The sequence below is a fragment of the Mesocricetus auratus genome, unplaced genomic scaffold (genome assembly GCF_017639785.1).
Source record: "Mesocricetus auratus isolate SY011 unplaced genomic scaffold, BCM_Maur_2.0 Super-Scaffold_100007, whole genome shotgun sequence".
NCBI lineage: Eukaryota > Metazoa > Chordata > Mammalia > Rodentia > Cricetidae > Mesocricetus > Mesocricetus auratus.
In genome coordinates this window covers 58,136,040-58,159,169 of record NW_024429191.1, presented here as the reverse complement: position 1 = coordinate 58,159,169, position 23,130 = coordinate 58,136,040, and the positions used below count along the sequence as shown (strand labels likewise).

General features: G+C 51.2%; 1 protein-coding gene across 3 annotated transcripts in view; it reads right to left on the bottom strand.

The window, feature by feature from the left end:
• Nucleotides 1–1,126: 1,126 nt before the first annotated feature.
• Nucleotides 1,127–23,130, bottom strand: part of Rab11fip4 (RAB11 family interacting protein 4) — a 104,430-nt gene continuing 82,426 nt past the window's right edge. For 2 of the 3 annotated variants that reach the window (XM_005076987.4, XM_040749264.1), the window contains 12 exons: nt 19,011–19,240; nt 15,031–15,225; nt 14,347–14,481; nt 14,124–14,159; nt 13,549–13,648; nt 13,206–13,309; nt 11,842–11,982; nt 9,133–9,214; nt 8,226–8,363; nt 7,996–8,151; nt 6,857–7,000; nt 1,127–6,005 (listed from right to left, as the gene is read on the bottom strand). In XM_005076987.4, the coding sequence (XP_005077044.1) occupies nt 5,889–6,005; nt 6,857–7,000; nt 7,996–8,151; nt 8,226–8,363; nt 9,133–9,214; nt 11,842–11,982; nt 13,206–13,309; nt 13,549–13,648; nt 14,124–14,159; nt 14,347–14,481; nt 15,031–15,225; nt 19,011–19,240 (1,578 nt within the window). In that variant the 3' untranslated portion in view covers nt 1,127–5,888. The remainder of the gene's footprint in view (nt 6,006–6,856; nt 7,001–7,995; nt 8,152–8,225; nt 8,364–9,132; nt 9,215–11,841; nt 11,983–13,205; nt 13,310–13,548; nt 13,649–14,123; nt 14,160–14,346; nt 14,482–15,030; nt 15,226–19,010; nt 19,241–23,130) is intronic. The other variant, XM_021231138.2, reaches the window with a different exon arrangement.

Below are 23,130 nucleotides of genomic sequence, written 5' to 3'. Positions count from 1 at the left end.
CTCAATGTCCAGGCTGTCTCAAACATACCTGATTGCCATCTCTACTTAATAAACCCAGATGTTTCATATGGACATATCCTGAAGTTATTTTCTGTCCAGAAGTCAAGATGCTGTTTCCACCTGAGTGGAGGTCCAGGGGCAGCAAACTCCTCATGCTCCAGGGACCAGAATCAGGCTGCTAGACCAGCCCCATGGGAAGACTTAGTTAGCCAAGGTTGGGCCATCACCATCTCTGAGCTTCCCCGCCTCCAGCACTGTAGTAGAGTCGATGACTTCTTCAGTGGGGCAGCTTCAGAGACAATGTACCTGCAAACTGAACATGACCTTATTTGGGTCCATGCAGACATGTGGGTTCCCATAGGCTCACTGGATTATCCAAGATCAAATTCATTCACATTAACTTCATTGGGTTATCCTGCATCTGTCTGTCTGGAGGCCCCAGGTAGTAAGACCACACTGAGGAGACAATATGTGCAGAACCTCCAAGTCTGTACTTGACAGTGACTCTTCGGTGCGAGGAGTCAGGTAAACCTGTCCAGTGCAGAACTGTCTGTCCACCTTAGAGCACCCAACACAGGGTCTGCATGGGGAGGATATATGGGCCAAGATCCTGGCCTGGGTGACCAGTGAGCTCTTTTATTGGAATTTCAGAACACATACAGAACAAAGGGTAGAAACATTGGGACCTGGAGCACACAATCCTAAATTGCCATGGTAATCCAAGGCACAGCAGAATTCATCTTAGCCCTGTGAGGCAGTTTGAGAGGGGCACCTGAGCCTGTACAAAATGGATGACATGGGAGGAGTATGACCCAGGAACCCCTCGCTGAGAAAGAACACTGCTGCAGGGGGACAGTTTTCAACCACAGGTCTGAGGCTGGAACGGGGTAAAATGGGCGCTTCTGAGCCACATCTCTAGGCAAAGCAGGCCAGGACTGACTGGAGCCAGACCCTGCTCTACCCTTCCTCTAGGGGGCAGCACTAGCCACCTCAGTTGTAGCACACCATAAAGAGACTGCTTTTCAAAGGAAATGTCACCCTGAAGCCAGGACACAAGCCTGCCTCTCTCCCTCCACCTCTTCCATCCCCTTTCAATTCCCGGCTCCCCTACAGACATTCACACAAGTCAGGAACAAAAAGCCAACTGTTTATTTACACTGTGATCTGTACATTACAGTTCCTTGGAAGGTGCCCACGCTGAAAACCTGTTTCAGAAGAGAACAGGCTGGAGGCAAACAGTTCAGGGCCTGGGACTCACCCCTCTCCCCTCCCTGGGGCCTAAAGTGGAATTTCCAACCCCAAAGCTAAGGCAATTACTGGCACCGGGGCAAAGCCCGAGATGTAATCACTGGAGAATCAGAACCCATTGCCGGTAGCTTCTTCCACCTGGGCCCCAGAAGGCCCAGCCCAGAGCATGAAGAGTTGAGGTTGGGAGCCAGCAGGCTGTGTCCTTAGCACTCGCTGTCACGTCCCTGTCCTGACATCGGTCTGGTTATTAACGGCACTCTGGTCTGAGCACCAGCAGACAAGGAAGGGCTGGACAGGTGATAATAGCAGGCAGGGACAGTAGCAAATGATTTCCTTCAGCACACACGGGGGAGACACCAGACGCAGTGGCCCTAAACTCAAATGTATTGCAAAGCACTGGAAACCACGTGGCTGGGGCTTCCTCCAGAAGAGCCCCGCGTGGAGCCTTGCAGACTGCTGGAGCCAGTGCCTCAGGTTAAAGGCGATCTGCCTTCTATAAATACCCACACCCACACAGAAGAGGTTTGTGGGAGAAGTTGGTCTGCACAAGGCTACCCTTGTCTGGGATGCAGGGCTTCTAAACCAGCTGCAGGTACAGAAGGACTAAGTGTTCCCTATGCTTAAGACTGTAACAAAAGATCCTGTACAAAAGTTACCAAGTCAACACAGGCTGGGGGACCTATGGGGTAGCGGGCCTGACCGGGGGCAGCAGGAGTAAAGGGTCTGCCAGCTGGCCTCGGTGGGGACACATGGCTGGCACACACGAGTATACACAGGCCTGGGGAACGGGTAAGGGGGTACAAAAGGGGGCAGTGGGTAACAGAGAATCCTGTGTGGTGGCCACAAGGGAAAAAAGGCACAAGGACCCCAAACCATGCAGACAAAATCCAGCTGTGCAGAACAGGAAAGCAGACAGTCTCAATAACAGGCAGGGCCAACAGAACGTAGGCCTGTGGGAGCAGGGGCCTGGGATGTTGCCCCCGCTGGTACCTCTGGGGTAGACATCCCTGCATTACAGTCACAATGGGAAGAGGAACCCACAAGGACAGTACATCAAAGATACCCAGCTCGTGGTGAATAGGGTGACAAGAACTGTTACCTTGCTGTTTTCAGAGACAAAGCCTTCTAGAAGTGGCTCCCTTCTTAGCTAAGCAGTTAAAAGATGCCAACTGACACAGCTACCCTGACACACCCATGCTGATTCAAGTCAAGATGGAAGTCAGGACAGGGAGGCCCTCTAAAGACTCGGCCACTCTAACTTCAGGCATCACATTAGTGATGCCAACCTGAGGAGCCACCACAGAGGCAAGTCCTTGGGCTTCAGTGGGGGTTGGGGTAAGGAGGAAAGATTGGGGAAGAGCTTCACCTGGACTCTTACAGAATCACTGGGCATCTGTCGGGCTGACCTGGTGACTACCCTAACCCTTCCCCAGGTCCCATCAGTCATGTCTACAGACAGGTATACATTTGCCAGTGCCTCACAGTCATTCCCCACTTTCTCGGGCCTTGTAGAGCCTCCAGATGCCCTGCTGGAGCCCAATGTATAATGACACCCCCTGGACCATCAGAACCAGTATGGATCACAACTCAGTCCTCGTAGTGTGAACTGGGTGCTGATTTGGCACTGACGGGGAAGTAACTGGGAAAGCCTCACTGCAGTCAGGAAATGGACAAAAACCACAAAGGCAAGTGACCATTGCACCCAGCTGCTGTCACGGCCCAGCTCTTACCTGATTATCTGTCCCCACTTTATAATGGCCTGATACCCAGTATATGCTGGCACATATTTCCTGTGACTCTAGGGGTCCCAGGTAGGAGACCACTACGGGATACAGACTTCCAGGCTACTCATAGCAGCTGGATTCTCTCCTGGGGCAAGGACCACTCAGTGGCACAATTACCAAAAGCCATCCATCTTCCATCATCCCAGTTAAAGGCAAACATTTCACATGGTTTCTCTGTATGAGCCAAAGACCTTCTGGACAGGAGCCGCCACCTGGAGCTGTGCACTAACAGCACTGGGAAAACCAACGCAGGCATGGGTGCTGGGCCACCCATGCTACCAGTTACACAGAAACTCACAGGCGGTCCTGTCATCAACTTCTTTTCGTGCCGCCACGGACTAACCCTCACACTAGGCACTCGACCACTGTGCTACATCCCCAAGCCTGCCATCATCTGATTCTTTTCAGAATCTCCTCAGGTGACACCAGCACACAGGCAAACTGGCAAACCCAATCTCCAGTCCTAGTGTTCTGCTTGGTTCTTGAGCTCTGTGTTTTTAGTGTGTGAGAAATAAAACTTTAAAAAGGAATTTCCTCCGTATAATCTCAAAGAAAGTACCAGTTTGAAGCAAAATCTAGCCAATTCAAAGCTAAAAGGAAACAAATGCAGCAAGACATTAGTTCATTTTGCTTGGCTTCTAATGGAATGCAAGGAAGACTTAGCATCACATAAAAAGTGCATCCCCTGCCTGGTCCCCAACCTACTCGGATCTTGGCAAGTTACTGCTGACCCTTCTCCAAGGGAGCTGTCCAATTTGGCAAAAGCAACACCCCTTCACAGGACACTGTCAGGAGGGTCTCCTTGAATTCCAGGGCAGCCAAAGCTACAGTGTAAGACCTTGTCTGAGATGACAAAAACCTACCGTCATCACCACAAGAAGCAACGAATGTGATCTTAGGTCAAGCTGACAAAGTTCTCTAAGTGCATCCTGGCTGAAGGAAGTCAGAAGGCTGGTGTGTTGCATGGAAGGCATGGAAGCCAGTCCCACCCCAAAAGTCACTCTTCCAGAGGCTATAGCAAGGGTCCGCGCCCCAGAGCCTCCAAACTTGTCATTTCCTCAGGGACTCTATTCCTGCAGCCCAACAACGTGGGTCAAAAGCCTTCCCTGCTCGTTGCCTTGGCACAAATTCCTTCCTCTTCTGCTGTACCGTGACTCTGGCCTCTGTGGTCCTCTCTGGACACTTACACACCAGTGAAACTGGAGGCCCATTTCAAATACCAACACCCATCCCTGAGGCAGCTCCCACAGGCTAGGACCGACACTCAGCAGGCCTCTGCCATGCTCCTCCCAGGGTGACACCTGGACCAACCTCAAGTCATGGTTTACTTCCCTTCCTTCTGACATATCCTCAGGAGACACCTACCTAGCCTTTCTCTATATCTCCCTAGACCCCAGGGAATGCCCACAGAGACCTGCATCTCAAGATCAAGCCTTCCTGTCCTCCTAGTGTGGCTCCTCCAGGCAGCCCAGGACAAGGCCACCCGCCCACCATCTACACGGCACGAGACAACTCTGTTCATATGATTAAAACGGATCTGAAAAGCCTGGAAAGCAGGAGTGGAGTGGTCACAGCCCTGTCTCTGTCAAGCAGGGCAAATACCCCAAGTCGTCTCTTCACCCTCAACTGCCCCCCAGCCTCCCCAACATGCCCAAACCTTCCTTTTTACACAAGATATGCTCAAGGAAGCAAACAGAAGGGGAAGAGGTAAGACCACCTAGGCTTCTCTGGGCTGGGGTAAGGAAGCCAATCACAAACCATGTAAAACTGAGATAAACTGTCAGCAGTCCAGGTACGGCATCTATGCCTGGATGCCTAGAACAAGACATCACATTCTTTAAAAATCTGGGGGGTGGGGAATCCCCACCATGTATTCACAGAATGGAAGACTAAGGTCCCCCCCGCCCCACGATGTTCTCCACTGGACCTCCCACCAGCACTGTCTGCCCTAACGGGACCAGATCCAGGTGTGCCTGAGAGCTGTAGGAAGGGGTGTGGCTACCTACCCCGGCCTGCCCTCACCAAGGCACATCTGCACGTACACGCCCGCGATAGGATGGAGCCATGGGAGCACGTCTCCCAGGCAACCACTCCCTTTGGCCCCAGTGTTAACACCTGCCTTGGGCACTCCACCCCAAGTAAATGCTGTGTCTATTTCTTGTCCTCAAACCAAAGTGAAGCCAAACCAGAAAGGGGAGGTAGGAGAGCAAGGCTGGCAAGGGCATGGGAAACTACAAAGGACTCACCCCAGAGGCATGGACAGAGCACACTAGCTGCTCCGGAAACCCAAGTCCGCCGTCATTTTTCTGCACCCAGGAGGCCATCTACAGGGGTCCCTATACCCCCCAACACCCCTTCCTCCTCTTTGAGCTTAGAAAACCTGGGTTTGAATGGTGGCCAGAAAGGCTGGCAAGGACACCAAATTCTGGAGAACAGAGAATGTAACAGTTTTGTCCCCGCTGGGGGGGGGGGTGCAGGGGGCAGCACGCATCTCCTGAGAGCTTCTTCTAACCCTTATCCAGAGGTAGAATCGTTTCATCAGTATCCTAGATGCAAGCTTCCAGTCCTTGCTGTTAACTCCTGAGAGTCTCCCTCCCATATCCAGTCCCCCTCAGCCCCTCACAAAGGGGCTGCAAAGTGCACACACAGCTCATCATGGGTTGTCACCCACAGCCATGGCCCCAAGCTCACCCCTTGCCTGTGTGTGCAGTCTCCCGCACATACGCCAGCACACACATACAGGGTGGTCAGAGGTGCATTTACAGAGTGAGTGTGGGGTCCTGCCTGCGTCTTTATCCTCAGGCAGGCCTTCCCCTAGGTCCCAGGTCCAATGGCCGCTCTGCAGCCAGCCCTGGCTCAGTGTTTGATCTCCAGGATGGAAGGGTTGTGGTCCAGTATAGCCAGGATAATCTTGTCCATGTACTGTCTCAGTCGGAAGTTGATCTCCTCCTGCTCCTTCAGGGCTTCCATTAGCTGAGGGGAATGAGAAAGGTGGGTCAGAGGCTGGGCTTACCGTGGGCCAGCGACCAATGACAGAGGGGCCCCAGGTCAGCCTGAAGGCAACTTCATTGGCCTGGGGAGGGGCTACAGCATTGAACACTGGCCAGATGTACTCATATCAGGGCTAATGTGTATAGTCCCTGGGCCCAGAAGATGCTTGGGGTTGCCAGCCTCTCCTCACTCCAGGCCTGCGTCATTCAGGGGCTCTCACCATGGCATTTAGGTGCAGCCGAACTGCTGCTCCAACACTACAGAGTTACCTGCTGTCCTAGATCTCCTTGAGGCCAGAGGCTGACCCTTAGCTCTGAGTCTCAGGGGAAGGCAAGATACATGTACATGGGACCTCAGTTTCACATTCAAATGCAGCTGAGTGTTTTTGTATTCGAGGTAGAAAAGATGGCCTATGGTGCTGGGGGGCCAGGCTCCTTCCCCGCTGCCAGCCATGTGGTTATTTCTACGTGTAACAGGGATGTGTTTATGAAGCTGCAAGCTAAGAACCCAAATAAACAGGTGAGCAAAAGTGGATGTTTAAGAAATTCTGGGCACCATCTGGGTTAAGTCCCAGGAGATCTCCACTCTGACCTGACCCCAGAGCTCTGGAGGGACAGAGGGCTAAGCTCCTCCCCTCTTCTTCCTCCAGCTCAGCTCTGCCGATACTGTGACAGCAGTAAGTAGAGGACTATCAGGGCCAGGCCTTGGCCTCTCTTTGGGATCCTGTGTAGCCTGGGTTTCAGGGTCCTAGCAGGTGGGGGCTGGAACAGGACCCACAAAATGGAGATCAGTCACCAATGTGAGAGTCCAAGGGAGTGAAGGGACAAGGTTACCTCATCTCGGGATGCCGTGTCGATTTCTGCAGCCAGGGACTGGGCTTTGGTCTGGGTGGCAAAAAGGTTCTTTGCCTCATAGAGGCTGAGGCTCAGGATCTGCCCATTCAGGTCATCATTCTGATCCCGCAGCTTGTGATTCTCCTGTGGCAAGGGAACGAAAGGATCCTGAGCTCTGGGAGGCACCAGGAGCCCACCCTCTGGAACCCACTTCTCCCTATCCGTGTCCTCAGACCACCAGCATCCTCCCCATCAACGTACCCTTGCTGGGCCAGGAGACCTGCAGGTGACATGGCCTCTGCGGGGTCACAGAGGGCAGAGAACTGAGGCCTGGCCCAGAGGTGTGGCATGCCACAGTCCTCAGAAGGGGAACTGCAGCACTGCTTGGCAGAGCCAGGAAGACAGAAGTCTTTCCCTGCTTGGGTTCTGAGGGGAGCAGTGCCCACCAGCAGCTCAGCCTGCAGGCCTGCCTGCACTTGGCTGAGGGAGGTGCTAGTCTCAATTCTCTGGGTAGAAAGGAGGGCCGGTTTTCCTGGCTCCTCCTATAGCCAGGATCTGGAACCTGCTTAGAGGGAGCTGTTTCAGGACATGCTTGCTCCCGAAGGAAGGTGACACTGAAGGCAGCAGACAGAGGTGCCCCCTCCAATTCTTTCTTGCCTATAGCTCACCCCAGGGACCTGGGAGCCCCTCCTGGGTGGGTGATGGGCTAGCTGTACTTCAGGAGATGGCCACTAGGACTTCTGCCTGGGTGAATGGGCCATTGCCCCTTCCTGACCCCGTGCTTAACACAGGCTGCAAACAACAGTGATGGGACACTATGAAAAGCAGAATCCCAAGACTTAGGCCCTATTTGCCAGAGGCCCCAACTCAACCAAGCCTGCACCTGCAGCTTAGGGATGGTCTCCTCATCCCAACACCCAGAACACCTAAGAGACACTGGCTGTAACTAGAGGCAAGCCACTTGCCAGAGTGTGGGATGGGATGACGGAACCCGGCAATCAGGCTACTGAGAAGAGCAGACGGGAGAGGCAGCAGGTGGGCTGCTGCTCATGGCTCCCTCCCTCTAACTTCTAAACAGAGGCCCGCACGGCTGACCCAGCAGCCTCTTCAAAGCTAAGGATGGTGGCTTCAGGGCCTACCTGCTTCAGACGCTTGACCTCATGTTCAAGTTCCACCTCTCGGGCTCTGGCGTTGAACTCACCAAGGCCGGACGAGCTGCGGCCCCTACCTGGCCGCTCACAGTCCAGCTTGTACATCTGCAGGTGCTCCAGCTCCCTCCGCAAGTCCTCGATGAGCTGTGAGGAGAGGAGCCTGTTGACAGCAGCAATGACACTGAGGGACGCCCTAGGGGCCCCGGCCTAAGACTCACCTCCTGCGTCGCCTCCCGCTCCTTCTGGAACTCAAGGCGGTTCTGTCGCAGCTTGTCCATCATGCGCTTATAAAGGTCCATCTCATCCTTGAGTCGCAGGCTGGTGTCCTCTAGACGGTCAGACATGCGCTGCCGTTCCTAGAGCCAGGCAGACCCCGTCAGGGCAAGCATTCCCAGAGGGCCCTCATGCCCTAATGGACTTTGGTGTGGCAAATGGACAGGCAGAGCAGCCACCTTGGGGAGTGCCCTCCGAGAACATTCTAGAAACATAGCAGGAAACACCCTAGGCCCCAGATGTCCTTCAGTGGTGTCAGGCAGAGCTCAAGAAGAGGCTGTTAGCCCAAACACCCTCTTCCAAAAAAAAAAAACACACAATATAAGGCATTTATAATATAATACAGATTCTATTTTCACTGTAGAAAACTTGAAATTTTGTAAATTCAGAAATTAAAGTCATCATTCACTTTTCCTCCCTCTTTAATTAATTAAAAATTTATGCTGAGTGGTGGTGGAGCACACCTTTAATCCCAGCACTTGGGAGACAGAGGCAGGCGGATTTCTGTGAGTTCAAGACCAGCCTGGTCTACAGAGCGAGTTCCAGGGCAGGATCTAAGGCTACACAGAAAAACCCTATCTCAAAAAACAAAACAAAATTACTTTTGTTTAATACAAAACTCTCATGTACCCCAGGTTAGCCTCAAATTTCATTATGCAGCAAAGGATGACCCTGAATTCTTGATGCCCTTGCCTCTACTGCCTGCCTGAGCACTACAATTGACAGGTGACAGGTATGTACCACCATACTCTTCTTTCTCTCTGTAGGGAAATACTTTAGTATGCTAGAAACTACGATCAAAGGCCATCACCTCTCGATGGACTCAACATCACGCTGCGACCCGCTGCTTACCTCGTCCAGTTTCTCTGTCTGTGACTTAAGTCGAGTCACTGTTGTTCTCAGATCAGTATTTTCTTCTTCTAACTGTTGCACCCTGGGAAAGAAAAATGACAAATCTGAGGATCTATAGTGGAAATGATCTTATAGAGAAGGTATCCAGTCTCTGCTTCTGAAAGAAACTACCAACTGAGAGAAAGACTGAGACAAAAATAAATGTCTCACGTATAATTCAGGTCCAGCATCCATGATCCAAAAATCCAAAATCCAAAACTTTTTGAGCAATGACATGATGCTGTTTCATGTGCAAAATTATTAGCCAAGAGTGATAGTTCATGTCTTAGCGTTCAGGATGCAGAGGCAGGGGGATCTCTGCTGAGTTGGAGAACAGCTTGGACTACATAGCAAGTTCCAGACAGCAGAGTTACCGGATAAGGCTTTCCCAGAGAAACAGAAAGAGAGAGAGAAGGGGATAAGAGAGGAGACACACACACACAGAGAGAGAGAGAGAGAGAGAGAGAGAGAGAGAGAGAGAGAGAGAGAGAGAGAGAGAGAGAGAGAGAGAGAGAGAATGTGTATAAATAATATGTAATTACTTTTAGGCTATAAGCTACTCTTTAATTTTGTGTGTGTACAGAGTGTGTGCATGGTCCTGTATGTGGGTGTACATGTGCCACACTGCAAATGTGGAGGTTAGACAGGATCTTTTATCCAACTTTTGGAGGGGTCCTCCTACCTCTGCGGCAGAACCCTGGGATTAAAATGCACACTTCTGTGTCTAGTCTTATGTGGGCTCTGGGAATCTCAAGTCTTCTGTTGCAAGCACTTTACCCACTGAGCCATCTCCCCAGCCCTATAAGCTGTTTTAGAAGCGAAGGAGCTGGGGCGAGGGAGAGGAGGTGGCGCACGCCTTTAATCCCAGCACTCTGGAGGCAGAGACAGGTGGATCTCTGTGAGTTCAAGACCAGTGTGGTCTATAGAGCAAGTTCCAGAGCAGCCAGGGCTATAGAGTGAAATCCTGTCTCAAAAAACAAAAATAAAAATAGAAAGTAATTTCCTGTTTAGGTAGGGTCCTATCTCCAAAATAGGTATCATGAATATGTATTTCCAAATCTAAAAATTTATGAAATCTGGCCTCCACACACATGCATACATGTGAACACACATGTACACACTCCAAGAACCCTTTGTGAAACAATGAGGAAGGGAGTTTCCTCTTGGCGGAGGAGCAGTTCTCGTATGTCCGGGCTTCTGTTAACACGTGCTGTTTGAAGGCTATGGTCATGTTGGCTCTCTATGCTCCACCCCCAGCCCTGTCAGGAGTCCTGAGAGCTCTCTGCATAGCCTCTACTGGAGCATTTGCAGACGGCTGTCCTGCAGTGGCCCGAGGGGGACTGCACTCAGGTGACTTGGTAGGCAGGTGAGACGGCTCCTGGCACTGCGCAGAACCACGTACGATTCTTGCAGTACTTCCACTCCAGAAACTGCCCCATTGTGGAGAGGTTTCTCTTGACCTTAATGAGACCCCGGGGACCCTAAGGAGGCCTTCAGACAAGGGACAGAGGAGTCTGGACTTCCATGGTAAGTGGCATGGAGCTGAGGAGGGGCGTATATGCCGACGACCGGAAGTGCCATCCATGTCTCCACATGAAGAGCAAGATGGAGCCGTGGGAAGGGAGCTGCTAGACCACTCTCAGAACCTGACCTCCTTTCTGTGCTCCCTCTTCAGGTCCTGTACACACACATGCACATACATACATACATACATACATACACACACACACACAGACACACACAGACACACACAGACACACACACACACACACAGACACACAGACACACACACAGACACACACACAGACACACACACACACACAGACACACACACAGAGACACACAGAGACACACACACACAGACACACACGGTCTTCCCGCCTCTGTCCCTCTGGTCCCAGCCACCTCTCTTGAGTTATGGCTGGGGTCACTACGACATGAACTGTAGTAATGGTCACAGCAGTAGAAGGTTAAGAACCACTGTCCTAGAGTACCAGTCCAAATTTAGCATGGGAAACTCTTGGGAAGCTGTTTGGGAAGGGATGGGGAGTCTCAGGCACAGGAGAGCTCTGCACCAAACTGCACTGGGGGCCCAGCCCTTGTCCAGAAGCCCTTCCCTCACCCAGGCTGGGCTTAGAACCTTCTGGTTGAATGCCTAAGCCCAAGAAGTACCAGGACAGGTCACAGCCTCACCACAGTGCACTGTGTACCGGCTGTGGGGCAGGCAGGGAGAAGGCAGTAGAGAGGGGGGACTACACAGTAGGAAAAATCACTGTGACCAGGGCCAGTGGGGCTCCTCCTACCCCTGGCTCGGGTTCCAGCAAGGAAGGGCATAGCTGGCTGCAGAGCCCAGGGACCTGGTTTTCTAACTTCCCCAAGGCCCCAGGCTCAGTTTACCCATGTTCAAATGCAAGGGAGAACCTGACAGCAGGGGGCGCTCCAGGCCTAGAGATACTAGCCCTGCCTTCTGCTCCGCCTCTGCAGCTTCCTCTGCTCAATGACCAGGTTACTATGAACATGCATCCTGCCTCCCTCCTGAAGAACCAGCCTGTGCAACTTTAAGGAATGTGAAGTACAAATGCTAGAAACACTTGGGGCCAGCACTACCACGGGCTGCCAGGGCAGAGGGGCACTGGGGCACCGTGGGCAGAAGGCCTGGCGCTTACTTACCTGGTGTTGAGCAGCTCCAGCTCGGTGCTCTTCTCCCGCTCCAGCTTGCAGTAGACCTCACGGTGTCTTCGGGCCTCCTCCTCCAATGCCTGCTCTGCTGTGGTCTCCTGGTCCTTCACCATCTCCTCCAGCTCATGCACCCTGAGGTGAGCATGAGCAACCGCAGTCGGGGCGAGCTCTCATGCACTCTCACCCCATTCAAGAAGGCCTGGACCCCGCCAAAGCCCCCTACGTATTCACTGTGATGGGGAGGGTTTGCCAGGCCTCTGGGCCATAAGCTTGGCTGACAGGTAAATTAGGGACACTGTGACATCTAAGAAGTGTGTCACTTAAACTCGAGGGAGAAGCAGATCTAGTGAAGAAGCCCCAGAGGGGAGCGAGGCCATACAGGAGACAGGGAGGTCAGCAGGCTGGCCACAGCTACGCAAACGGCTTCAAGGTCTGTATTTCTTTTCTGCTGACTTCTGAGCCAGACGCTGTGCCCCCCACCCCACCCCATGACTCAGTCACATCCTGGCAAATGACCATAAGAAACCCAGAACCAGGGAAAGGCCAGGCCCTCTGGAGTCATAACCTAACCCCGACTACTGGAAGCCTACAGTTGTCCAAGAGTTCAGTCCCTCCCTCAGGCTGAGCTGGGGCATACAAAAAGGCTATGGGGGGAAGGACCAGACCCAGAGCAGTCTACCAAGTTTCTTGCACCTGGGGAAGCTGGCCATCATGGGATACATCCTTTCTGGTGTCCCTGCTGTCTATCCATACCACCACTTGACCATATCTGTGCCACCTGGGCCTCCTCCCTTCCACTCCCATCCACAGGGCATATTCCCAGGAAGGAGGTCGTGTTCTAGTCACTCTAGTCCAACGCTTCTCAACCTTCTTTTTGTTGTTGTTGTTTTTTGAGACAGGGTTTCTCTGTATTGTTTTGGAGGCTGTCCTGGAACTCCCTCTGTAGACCAGGCTGGTCTCGAACTCACAGAGATCCGCCTGCCTCTGCCTCCTGAGTGCTGGGATTAAAAGCGTGCGCCACCACCGCCCGGCCTGGTTCTCAACCTTCTTAATGCTGTGATGCTTTAATACAGTCCTCATGCTGTGGAGACCCACAACCATAAGATTATTTTCGTTGCTACTTCAAAAATGTAATTTTGCCACTGTCATGAATCATAATATAAATATCTGATTGCAGGGTATCTGATATGCAACCCGAAGGTCGAGACCTACAGGTTGAGAGCCACTTGCTCTAAGCAGCGAGAGACATGAGCCCTGGGCTGTACACTTGGAGCAGTACTATCAGGCCTGGAATCAGGGCTTCTCCGCTGGCAGTGGGGACACTTCGCCTTCCCCGGAGCCACCCCGCACCTGACCTGTGCACCAGCTGCGTATTCTCCTGCTTCAGCTTGCTCTTCAGGTCCCCACTGGTCAGGCTGTCATTCTCCAACTCTGTTACCTTTTTTTCCAGGAAGCTCACCTGTAGCATGCACGGTGAAACAGAGTAGAAAAGGCTTTGGAAGCACAGAACTGAGAATCTAGAAAAGCTCCAAATAACTACGCATAAAAGAGCAGACATATTTGGAGAGGAAGGGGCATATGACCAGTGCCCTTCCCCACCCTGATCTCCTAGGTGGGCACACAGTCCAACTCCCCAGAGAGCTGCCTGGAGCACCACTCCCATACATCCCAGTGGCATGCATAGGATCCCAGGCCCACCTTCTCTGTGATGTCATTGTCACAGGAGTCAATGCTGTCACGGAACAGGTCCTCAGTGCTGCCGTTACTGCTGCTGAAGTTACTGTTGTGCATGAGCTGCCTGCGGGGATGGAGGACACCTGCCTGCCAAGTCTGCCACAAGCTGGGGCCCCAACTCAGGCTATGGGCTAGGTGAGGTCACAGGAGAAACACTCCACCTGACCTTCCCACCCAAGTGACTCTCTACTCTAACAACTGGACAGGGCACTCCCCGAGCCCAGTCCTTCATGGAAGAGAAGGCGCCAACAGTCATGGGCTGGACTATGGTCCTCAGGGGACCCCAGAAAGCCCACTAAAGCTAAAGCAGTGAGGATCTACAGATGCTGGCCCTGCTAAGTGGGACAAGGTGGCAAGGGCAGGAAAGGATCTGCTCTGTCCTTGGTGCTCTGCCACCCAGCTGGGGACGGCTTCACAGCTGTCTGCTTGCTTGGCTACACACAGGGCACAGGCCGAATCTGGGCTACCGCCACGGAGCCCCAACCCCAGAACGGCAGACTGAAAAGCATTCAGTTCGTTGTCTTCCAAGAGGCTCTTACCGTCCGAAAGCTGTGCTCGAGATCTTCCGGTTGGGGCTAGAGAGAGAAGGGGAGGGGACATAGTCACTGAACAGAGGGGCACTGGATATGAAGGGACATCATTCATCAGCTTGGTGCCAAGGTGCTGCAGGAAACACCCACATACCTGCCCACACAGGGGGCTTGCCTTGCTAACCCCGCCTGGCCCCATCCACAGGGCATATTCTCTGGACTGTGGCCTCACCTGTTGGCCTTGAGGTTTTTCAGCCGGGCTTCCAGGTCATTCAGCAGGTTGATCTTCTTGCAGCACTGAGAGCAATACACATCCAGTAGCTCACTGTTGTAGGCGTGCCGCATCTTCCTTGGGGTCTGCCCCGCACTGGACCAGAGGAGAGGGTGTCACTCGAGGCTACTGGCAAGCTGTGCCCTGCCCACTCTGCTTAGCTTCCTCTACCTAATTCCCCAGGGCTTTTATTTGTACTTTGGGATAGAGAAAGGGAGGTAAGTCAGAACATCCCTTCCCTGTGGTTGTCAGGGAAAGCTGGGGAAATGAACCCAATTAACACATAAGGCATACTGAGAGCTGGTATCACAGGACAGAATGACTCAGGCAGGTGAGAAAAGGCTGTAGAAGATCACTTGGAAGGGCCCTTTAGTACAGAGGTTCTAGGAAGCATGATGACATAGGAACCCTCGAGGGGTCTGCAGACTCACAGATCAGTTAACTATTTCTTCTCCAAGATAACAGGGGGAAGGACAAACCTGACTCCCAATCAGCTAGAAGGGGGCATCCCATATGCCAGTAGAGCCATGTAGCCCTGGACAGAGGGAAGGATTTTCTTTGCCTGTCTGACCCATTGGGATGAGGCTAGCCTGGTTCTGCCATTTTCCCTGGACACCAAATGCCAATCCAGAGCAAGAGGGCCACCTGGAAGACACTGAAGATCCGAGATCTGAGTAGACGTTGGTTCTGGTCTCATCATCAGGGCAGGGGCTGCTGGGGGCACAGTCCACATCATCCCCCTCTCCATAGTCTTCAAATTGCTCCTCATTGCTGATGAGAGAGGCGGTGGAGTGAGTGGAAAGGTCTGATGTGGTCATGGATGGAGTGAGGACGAGGGACCTGAGGGCCATAAGCACCCAGTTAGTGAAGGGCTGAGGGCCCGACCTGCAGCTCCTGGTGGGGGCAGAGACCAGCTTAGCCCTGTGAATAGCAGGAGCCTGGCCAAGTCTAGACCTTTTGAATTTAGGGACCTCATCCTAAGTGGAACATCCCACATAGAAATTTCCGCCGTAAGAAACAACAAAACACTGGTTATTACTTGATGGTTAAGCAACAGATAAATTAAAATTACACTATAATTATAGTTACTGAATTAGAATATGTACCACTGATTCAAATTATTAAATTATAGAGGATCAAATGACTGTTGAAAGGTTTATACAAATATTGGCAAGAAGGCAGAGAAATAAGAATCAATGATAAGTTAGATATAAACTTTGAGACTTAGTAATTAATAAACTCACTTATTTTGAGACAGGTCTTACTATGTTGGCAGTGATGGTGCAAGCCTTTAATCCTAGCACTCAGGAGACAGAGGCAAGTAGGTCTTTGGAAATTTAAGACCAGCTTGGTCTACATAGCATATTCCAGACCAACCATGGTGTTAACAAAAAAAAAAAAAAAAAGGATAAGCAGTACAGTCACATGCTTTTAATCCCAGCACTTGGGAGGCAGAGGCAGGTGGATCTCTGTGAGTTCGAGGACAGCCTGGTCTACAGAGCTAGTTCCAGGACAGGCAGGGCTACACAGAGAAACCCTGTCTTGAGGGAAAAGAAAGGGAGGGAGGGAGGGAGGAAGAAAATACAAATCGTAGCAAATAGGACTGAGGGTAAGGATGCTTGTTATTTTCCCCCATTCTCACCTTGTTCCAACTTTTAATTATCTCTTAATTTAAAAACTTTATTATTACTATCAGTGTGTGTGTGCACACAAGCATGCCAGTGCAGCAGCCCATGTGTGGAGGGGACAGCAAAGTTTCTGCTTTGTTGATTCCACTGCATCCTCCAGGCCACCTGCCCTGCTCAATGCTCCCGTCTCTGTAGGAGTGCTGGGTTACAGACGCTCACTGCCTCATTCAGCTTTGTACATGAACTCTGTACTCAGGCCACCTCTACCCACTGAGTCAGCTCTCTGGCCCTCATTGGCTTTTTTTTTTTTAAAGATTTATTTATTTAGTTAGTTAGTTATTACATATACAGTGTTCTGCCTACATGCCAGAAGAGGGCATCAGACTGAATTGTAGATGGTTGTGAGCCACCATGTGGTTGCTGAGAATTGAACTCAGGACCTCTGGAAGAGCAGTCAGTGCTCTTAACCTCTGACCCATCTCTCCAGCCCTTTCATTTTCTTTTATCATGACAAGTAAGCATGAGCTACCAGGTGAGAATCATTTCCCAGTATATAAGGGGCATTTCTAGTCCAAAGATGCCTAATTCTAAAGAGTATCTGTCAAAGATCCCAGACTTCAGGGCAGTGATTCTCAACCTTCCTAACGCTGAGACCCTTTAATACAGTTCCTCATGTTGTGGTAACCCCCAACTATAATATTATTTTCATTACTACTTCATAAATGTAATTTTGCTACCATTATGAATTATAATGTAAATATCTGATATGTAGGGTATTTGATATATGACCCCCATGAAAGGGTCATTTGACAACCCAGGGGTCGTGACCTACAGGTTGAGAGCCACTGCTCTTGGACCTCTCCTGAGTATGGAGGCCTGGTTGGAGTCATCTTCAACCTGAGAGCAAAGAGAGACTCATTTCACAGCCTGCCTGAGTTCATCTTCCCAGTCACAGTAAACTCTCTCCTCATCCACAGATTTTGATTCCCCAAGCTCAAGGAGTACACACTCATTATGGGAAACGGATCCAAGGTGGGGAGAACAGATTAGTTCTCAAACCACAGCCCCAGGGAACCCCAGCTTCTGCTTAAGGATCACAGCACTAGGATTAAGTCCTCTGATAGCTGACCTGCATTTTATGTATTCACACTTTGTCTCCCCTCGGGGTCCTCTGTATTTCAGGCTGAACAGCTCACAACCTCCCTTTTCCCTACAAATGCTGGTAAAACTGCACCAGGGCTGGGGAGACGCTTAGCAGTTAAGAGAACACATTACTTATAAGAGGAATGAATTCAGGCCTCAGCATTAGGAAATGTCCCTACAAACGCTCTCCCAGGCCTTTATCTATCCAACACACACCGATAGATGGACACACACACACGAGAGAGAGAGAGAGAGAGAGAGAGAGAGAGAGAGAGAGAGAGAGAGAGAGAGAGAGAGAGAGAGAGAGAGAGAGTCAATCTTACAGAGGACTCAGGTTTGGCAGCTTACAACCATCTGTAACTCTATTTCCAGAGAATCTGACACCTTCCCTCTTTTGCCACCTGTGGGCAACAGGCACACGTGTGGTGCACACATATACATTCAGGCAAAACACTCATACATACAAAAATCTAAAAACAAAGCAGGTGTGGTCGTGGTACACACCTTTAATCCCAGCTCTTGGGAGACAGAGGCAGACAGATCCTTGGAGGCCCAGCCTGGCCTACACAGTGAGTTCTTGAACAGCCAGGGCTACAGAGAAACCCCGTCTTAAAAAAATAAAAACATACATCTAAAAATAAACAAATAACTTTAAAGATTAAAAACAAAACACAAACTCTTGGTCCCCAGCCCTGGTGATTAGTCACAGGAAACAAAGGGACAACCCAATGGCAATTGATGGCTACCAAATCTGTGACCCATGAACCTCTGTTCTTGTGTCAGCTGGTCCAGGACCCTATATAGATAGCCCACTCCAAAGGGCCCCTTGATGGCATCCTGACTCTGAAAACCATTCAAGCACAAGGATCTTGGGACTGAGAAAAGCACAGGTGGCTCAATTACGGAAGTTAACTTCTTTATGAAGTTTGAGATGATTAAAAGTTGGCAATTTGCCCAGCAGTGGCAGTGCACACCTTTAATTCCAGCACTCAGGAGACAGAGGCAGGAGGATCTCTTGAGTGAGATCCAGGACAGCCAGTGCTGCACAGGGAAACCCTGTCTTGAAAAACCAAATCAAAACAGTTGGCAGTTTCATGTAGTTCAGCTTGCCCCCCCTTCTCCCCTTGCCCCTCCCCTTGCCCCTCTCAAAGATACTCCTTCTGCTGACACCAAACTGAACATTGGGCACTGCTGCTCTGCCGAGACGGTAGGCAAATATTCACTGTCTCCTCGCCCCAGTGCTGGGAGTTGAAGCCAAGGCTTTGGTGATGCCAATGAGTTAAAGACAGCCCAGTCCACTCAGCCCTTACTGCTGTTTTAAAAACACTTCTGATGAGAGCCTAGTATCAACAATGAAACACAGACTATGGCAGTGACTTAAATGATAAACCTCCTACCTCCCAGAAACCATCACTGCTCAATTTCTAAGACCATTTTCCCAGGCATTTCCTAAGACATCTTTGTAATGAGCTTTTTAAAAACAGCAACAATAAAAAACAAAAACAGTGCTGGAATCATATGATAAACTACATGCTTGGCTCTGTACCTGCTTTTTAAAACTAAATGAGTTGTATTCCCCACATCACTGAGCAGCCATTAGAAATAGAGTTCTGAAAGTCACACATGGTAGTGCAGGCCTTTAATTCCAGGAGACAGAGACAGGCATATTTCTGTGAGTTTAGGGCCCTGTCACCATCTCCCTGGCCCCGCCAAAGAAAGCTGACTTCTGCACAGCGGCCTGAAATTATGGAACCATCCCTACGGTCCCGAAACCTGGGGAAATTAACCCACAAGGTGTCACATGTAGTGTCTGTACTTCTGGCCTTGGGGCCACACGCCCTTCTGCTCACTCACCTGTCCTCTGGCAGGCACAGGCCCCCCAGCTCAGGCTCCTTCTCCTCGCCAGGACTCCTGACAGAGCCCTCCAGGCCCTGGCTGCTCTCCATGGGGCTGTCCATTTCTAATTCCTGGGGTCCCTCGGGCAGGGCCAGTGTCATCGCTTCCTCCTCGTCTTCCTGGAAGAAGCTGGGTTCCCTGGGGAGGAGTTCGCCATCAGCAAAGGTAGAGCTAGAGATGTCACTGCCCTGGCAAAGACAGAAGGACAGAAAGAGTGATGTCAGCTCCCTGGAACTCAGTACTCATCAGTCTACAGTGACGTCCGCAGGGACTGAGGCTCAGGATGGCTAAGTAGACTCTAGATATGAGGATGTCTGGTTAGCCGTGGGGGCCTCTCATGGTAGCTCACACATGAGAGCCCAGTAAGGGGCCTGCCTTCCAGGCAGACCCATCCATTATAAAAGGGCCACAGCCAGGCCAACTACTCTTTGAGGACCAGTAGCTATGTTGGAACACTTGTCAGTCTTGTACAGGAGGCCACATGCCTCTGTGAAGGCTTCCTGGTGATGTGCACTGTGGGTGGATGGGCCCGCCTACCCTGGTCAGCCGTCAGGCACAACCCTGAGCTCACAGGAGGAACCTGAGGCAAGATGATGCACAGCTAGGTGCACCCTCCAAGACTCCGCACAGCTGTAGAATCTCAGCACCCTCTTCTGTAAGTCAAGAGTGGTCATGGGCCAGGCCTGGTGGTGCCTGCCTTCGATCCCAGCACTCGGGAGGAAGAAGAACTGATGATCTCTGTGAGTTTGAGGTCAGCCTGCTCTACATAGTGAGTTCCAGGACAGCCAGGGCTACAACAGTGAATGTAGGGTAAAAAGTCTGAGCTCACTTCTGAGTTTGAAAACCTACCAATCCCTGAGTTCAAAAACCTATAACCCCTGAGCTCGCCCTAAGCTCAGCACTTGAAATCCCACCAATCCCCACCCTAGAAAATTCCACCCCTAAGAAACCCTTAATATGTAAGTCTGCCTGCCTGCCTCCCACTTACTTCTCTGCTGCTTCCCCCCGAGCAGAGGCAGCCACCCTCTTGTGTCTTTTTCAATAAATCTCTTGTGTGAGGTTTGTTGTGCAGTGTGACCTTGTGGTATCCTTGGCTCCCAACTGCCAGGATACCTTTCCCTTCAGATCTGCAATACTTCCATTGGGGAAACCCCACTCCCCCCCCCCCCCCCAGCTCCAACACTTACAGTGAGGCCCTGTCTCAAAAAAACAAAAGAATGGCAACGTACCCTCTTATAGGACCTTTGTGTCCACTGAATATTTCCTGCTTGCCTGTGGCACACAGCAGGCACTCCCACTCTCATGGAGAAAAGGCAGAAGAAGGATTGCCGCAAGTTTGAAGTTAGCACAATTTACATAGTGAGTTCTAGGCCAGACAGGACTATTCAGTGATATCCTGTCTCACAAGAAAGAAAATAATAGTAATAATTGCTGCTATTTATTTTTTCACCAAAAGCCATGTTGCCAGAAGTTGTATAGCAGTTTCCTCAAAATCGAAACACTCCATCTCCCAGGTAACCTCTTTAAGCCAGGAAGTAAACAACTCAAAACAGTTTCAGGAACTCCCTGAAACTGACCAGATTCCCTAGGCCCCTCCCTCCTAAGACAGCATCACTCCCAGACAAGCCAAGATCAAACAAGTAGAAACCAGTCAAGCAGTCTGAAATAGAGATGGTGGAGCTGCCTGGAAGCGGCTTAGGCCAACTAAGGCTCCTGGAAAGGGCACTCTCCAACCTACTGAGCTGCCTCAGGCTGTGTAGAGTGCTCCAGGTTCCCAGCTTTTGTGAGGTGGACTTTTGGTGATATTCCCCTCAGTAACCCCAATAAAACTCATTGGTTCACTAGATGGAGTTTGTTGGTATCTATATCCGTACTTTAGTCTGTCATGGGCACCCTATCTAGAGTGTAGACAGGAGATGTCTGTCACACAACACCAGTCAGGATCTCTCACTTTTAGACCTGAGATGGTCAATCCAATGCTGGGACTACACCTTATATGCTATTGATGTACCCCTTGCTGACATCGTCTCACACAAGAGTTCAGGCTTAGTTTATTTACCTTAATTCAAGGAATAGCCTCAGGAAACCATTCCCGGCTTTCGAGGAGGCAGGCACTCTCCATGGCTCTAATACCTATCCTATGGTATGCTCTGTGTCTAGGGCTGACTGAGAACTCTAATAAAAAAAAATGCTTCCCTCATAATCTCAGGGCTGCCATGGGGTCAGAAGCATAGCCATGAAATCCTCAAAAAATGTCCACAAGGAAAGGTTCCAAGACACAGAGGAAGCCAGTTAGAGGCAGGCTGAGCCTATGCCCTGAGGAGACCTTGGGGCTAAAAAGAGAAGGTGATTTAAAAAACTTGGTTTTTTACCTGTGCCAACTCAGCTGAACACACAGATGGCCCAACAAAATCAGCACCAGGCAATCCCATTGGCAGAGATCAAGGGATGAACAATTAAAGTCATCCTAGGGTCTTTCCCACCTACGAATTACTAATCTATCACACATGACTCCTAACTCACCAAACTCTTCTCTCAGCACACACAAGGCTCACCCCAAACAGTGCAAACCCATGCACAGAGCAACCACAGAATACCAGAGGCCAGTGAGAACTGGTGTTGTCCTGCTTTAGTTTGGGGACAACATGTCAGGATGGCTGTCTTTATCCCCATTTTACTGACTGGAAAATGAGAGTTCAAAGAGTAGCTTGCCAGAGTACCTGTTGGTAAGATGGGCAGAGCCCTGGCTGCTTGTGGCTGCCACACACTGAGTTTCCTTTATCACTGATACCTTTACACTTCACTGGTTTTCAGTGTGGGTGTGACAAGGAGGTGAGTCACTCTCTAGGGACGCGATGGTGCCCCGTGCCTCTCCTAATGCAACATTCCACGTGAACACTGCCACCCCCACAGGAGATACTGCTTAGCACAAGGGCACCCAAGGGGGTAAGGGAGGAGGTGGCCCATCCCTCAAGGGAGCAGCACGAGTACTCTGTGCCATTCCCCACTATGAAGACCTGCAGAGTCCACCTGACAGACAAGGCACGCAAGGCGAGCGTGTGACAAACTGCCAGGGATGGCACCATCGGCTTGTCCACTTACAGGCTCGAGGTGCACCTGACCTTTCACCCTTTCTAGACGGGCCTTACCGGGGAATCTGGGTGTCCTGCCTCACTGAACAGACCCACAGCACACAGGTGCTCACCCGGCACCCCACAGCAGCACTGTGACACTCCTGACAGGATGGGAAAAGTGGCCTCAAGGGGACTACCTCAGTCACAGGGTGGAAACATCCCTCACACCCCACCCGCTTCTACAGCAGAGCTTACGTCCCCAGCCCTCACCTGTCCCCACGTGCTCTGCCCATCTCTCGCAGCCCAGTCAGTGCCGTGAGGTGAGCAGGGCACCGATGCCCATTCCTGCCTCTCTAAGATGAGGTTCAAAGGAGGCAGGTGGCTGCTGAAGCTGGCCAGCTTACAAAGGGCGCTGCTAAGATCTGAAGCCAGGCTTGGCCTCGCCGAGTCTGGAGCCCCATCTGCCTCCCAGCTCTGTAACTAGCTCTGTGTCCACAGGTGTATGCCCACACACTCACTCTACATTTTCTTTCAAAATTAACTTCTCCCTTCATTAACACCTTTTCATTCAACCCACAATTGTTTGCCTAAGGCAAATGGAAATTTTAATTATAACTTCAGCTTCCCCTCAAATTAAAGTAATAGAAAGACAGCAATAAGAAAAGTGAACAGGATGGGACCGGCCCATGTCTGTCCCCTCCCCCTGCCCTCCTCCCCCTGCAGGCCAGGCCCCCAGGGAAGGGTGAGGAAGTGCTGGGTCAGCAGCTACCACCCCAAACACTTTAGGACTGAAAGCCGTTCTGGGAGGTAGAGAGGCCTCTGCCCCCCTTCCCCCAGCCTGTATCCCTCCTCTCAGGAAGGGAGAACACATCACACAGGAACCCTTCTGAGCCAGCAATGTTCTGATTCTTAAGTTACGAAGCGAAGGGAAGCTCTCACTGGCAATGACATGACCCTCACAGGTTCCAGGTGGGCTTTCAGAAGCTCTGTGCCACCCTCCAGCT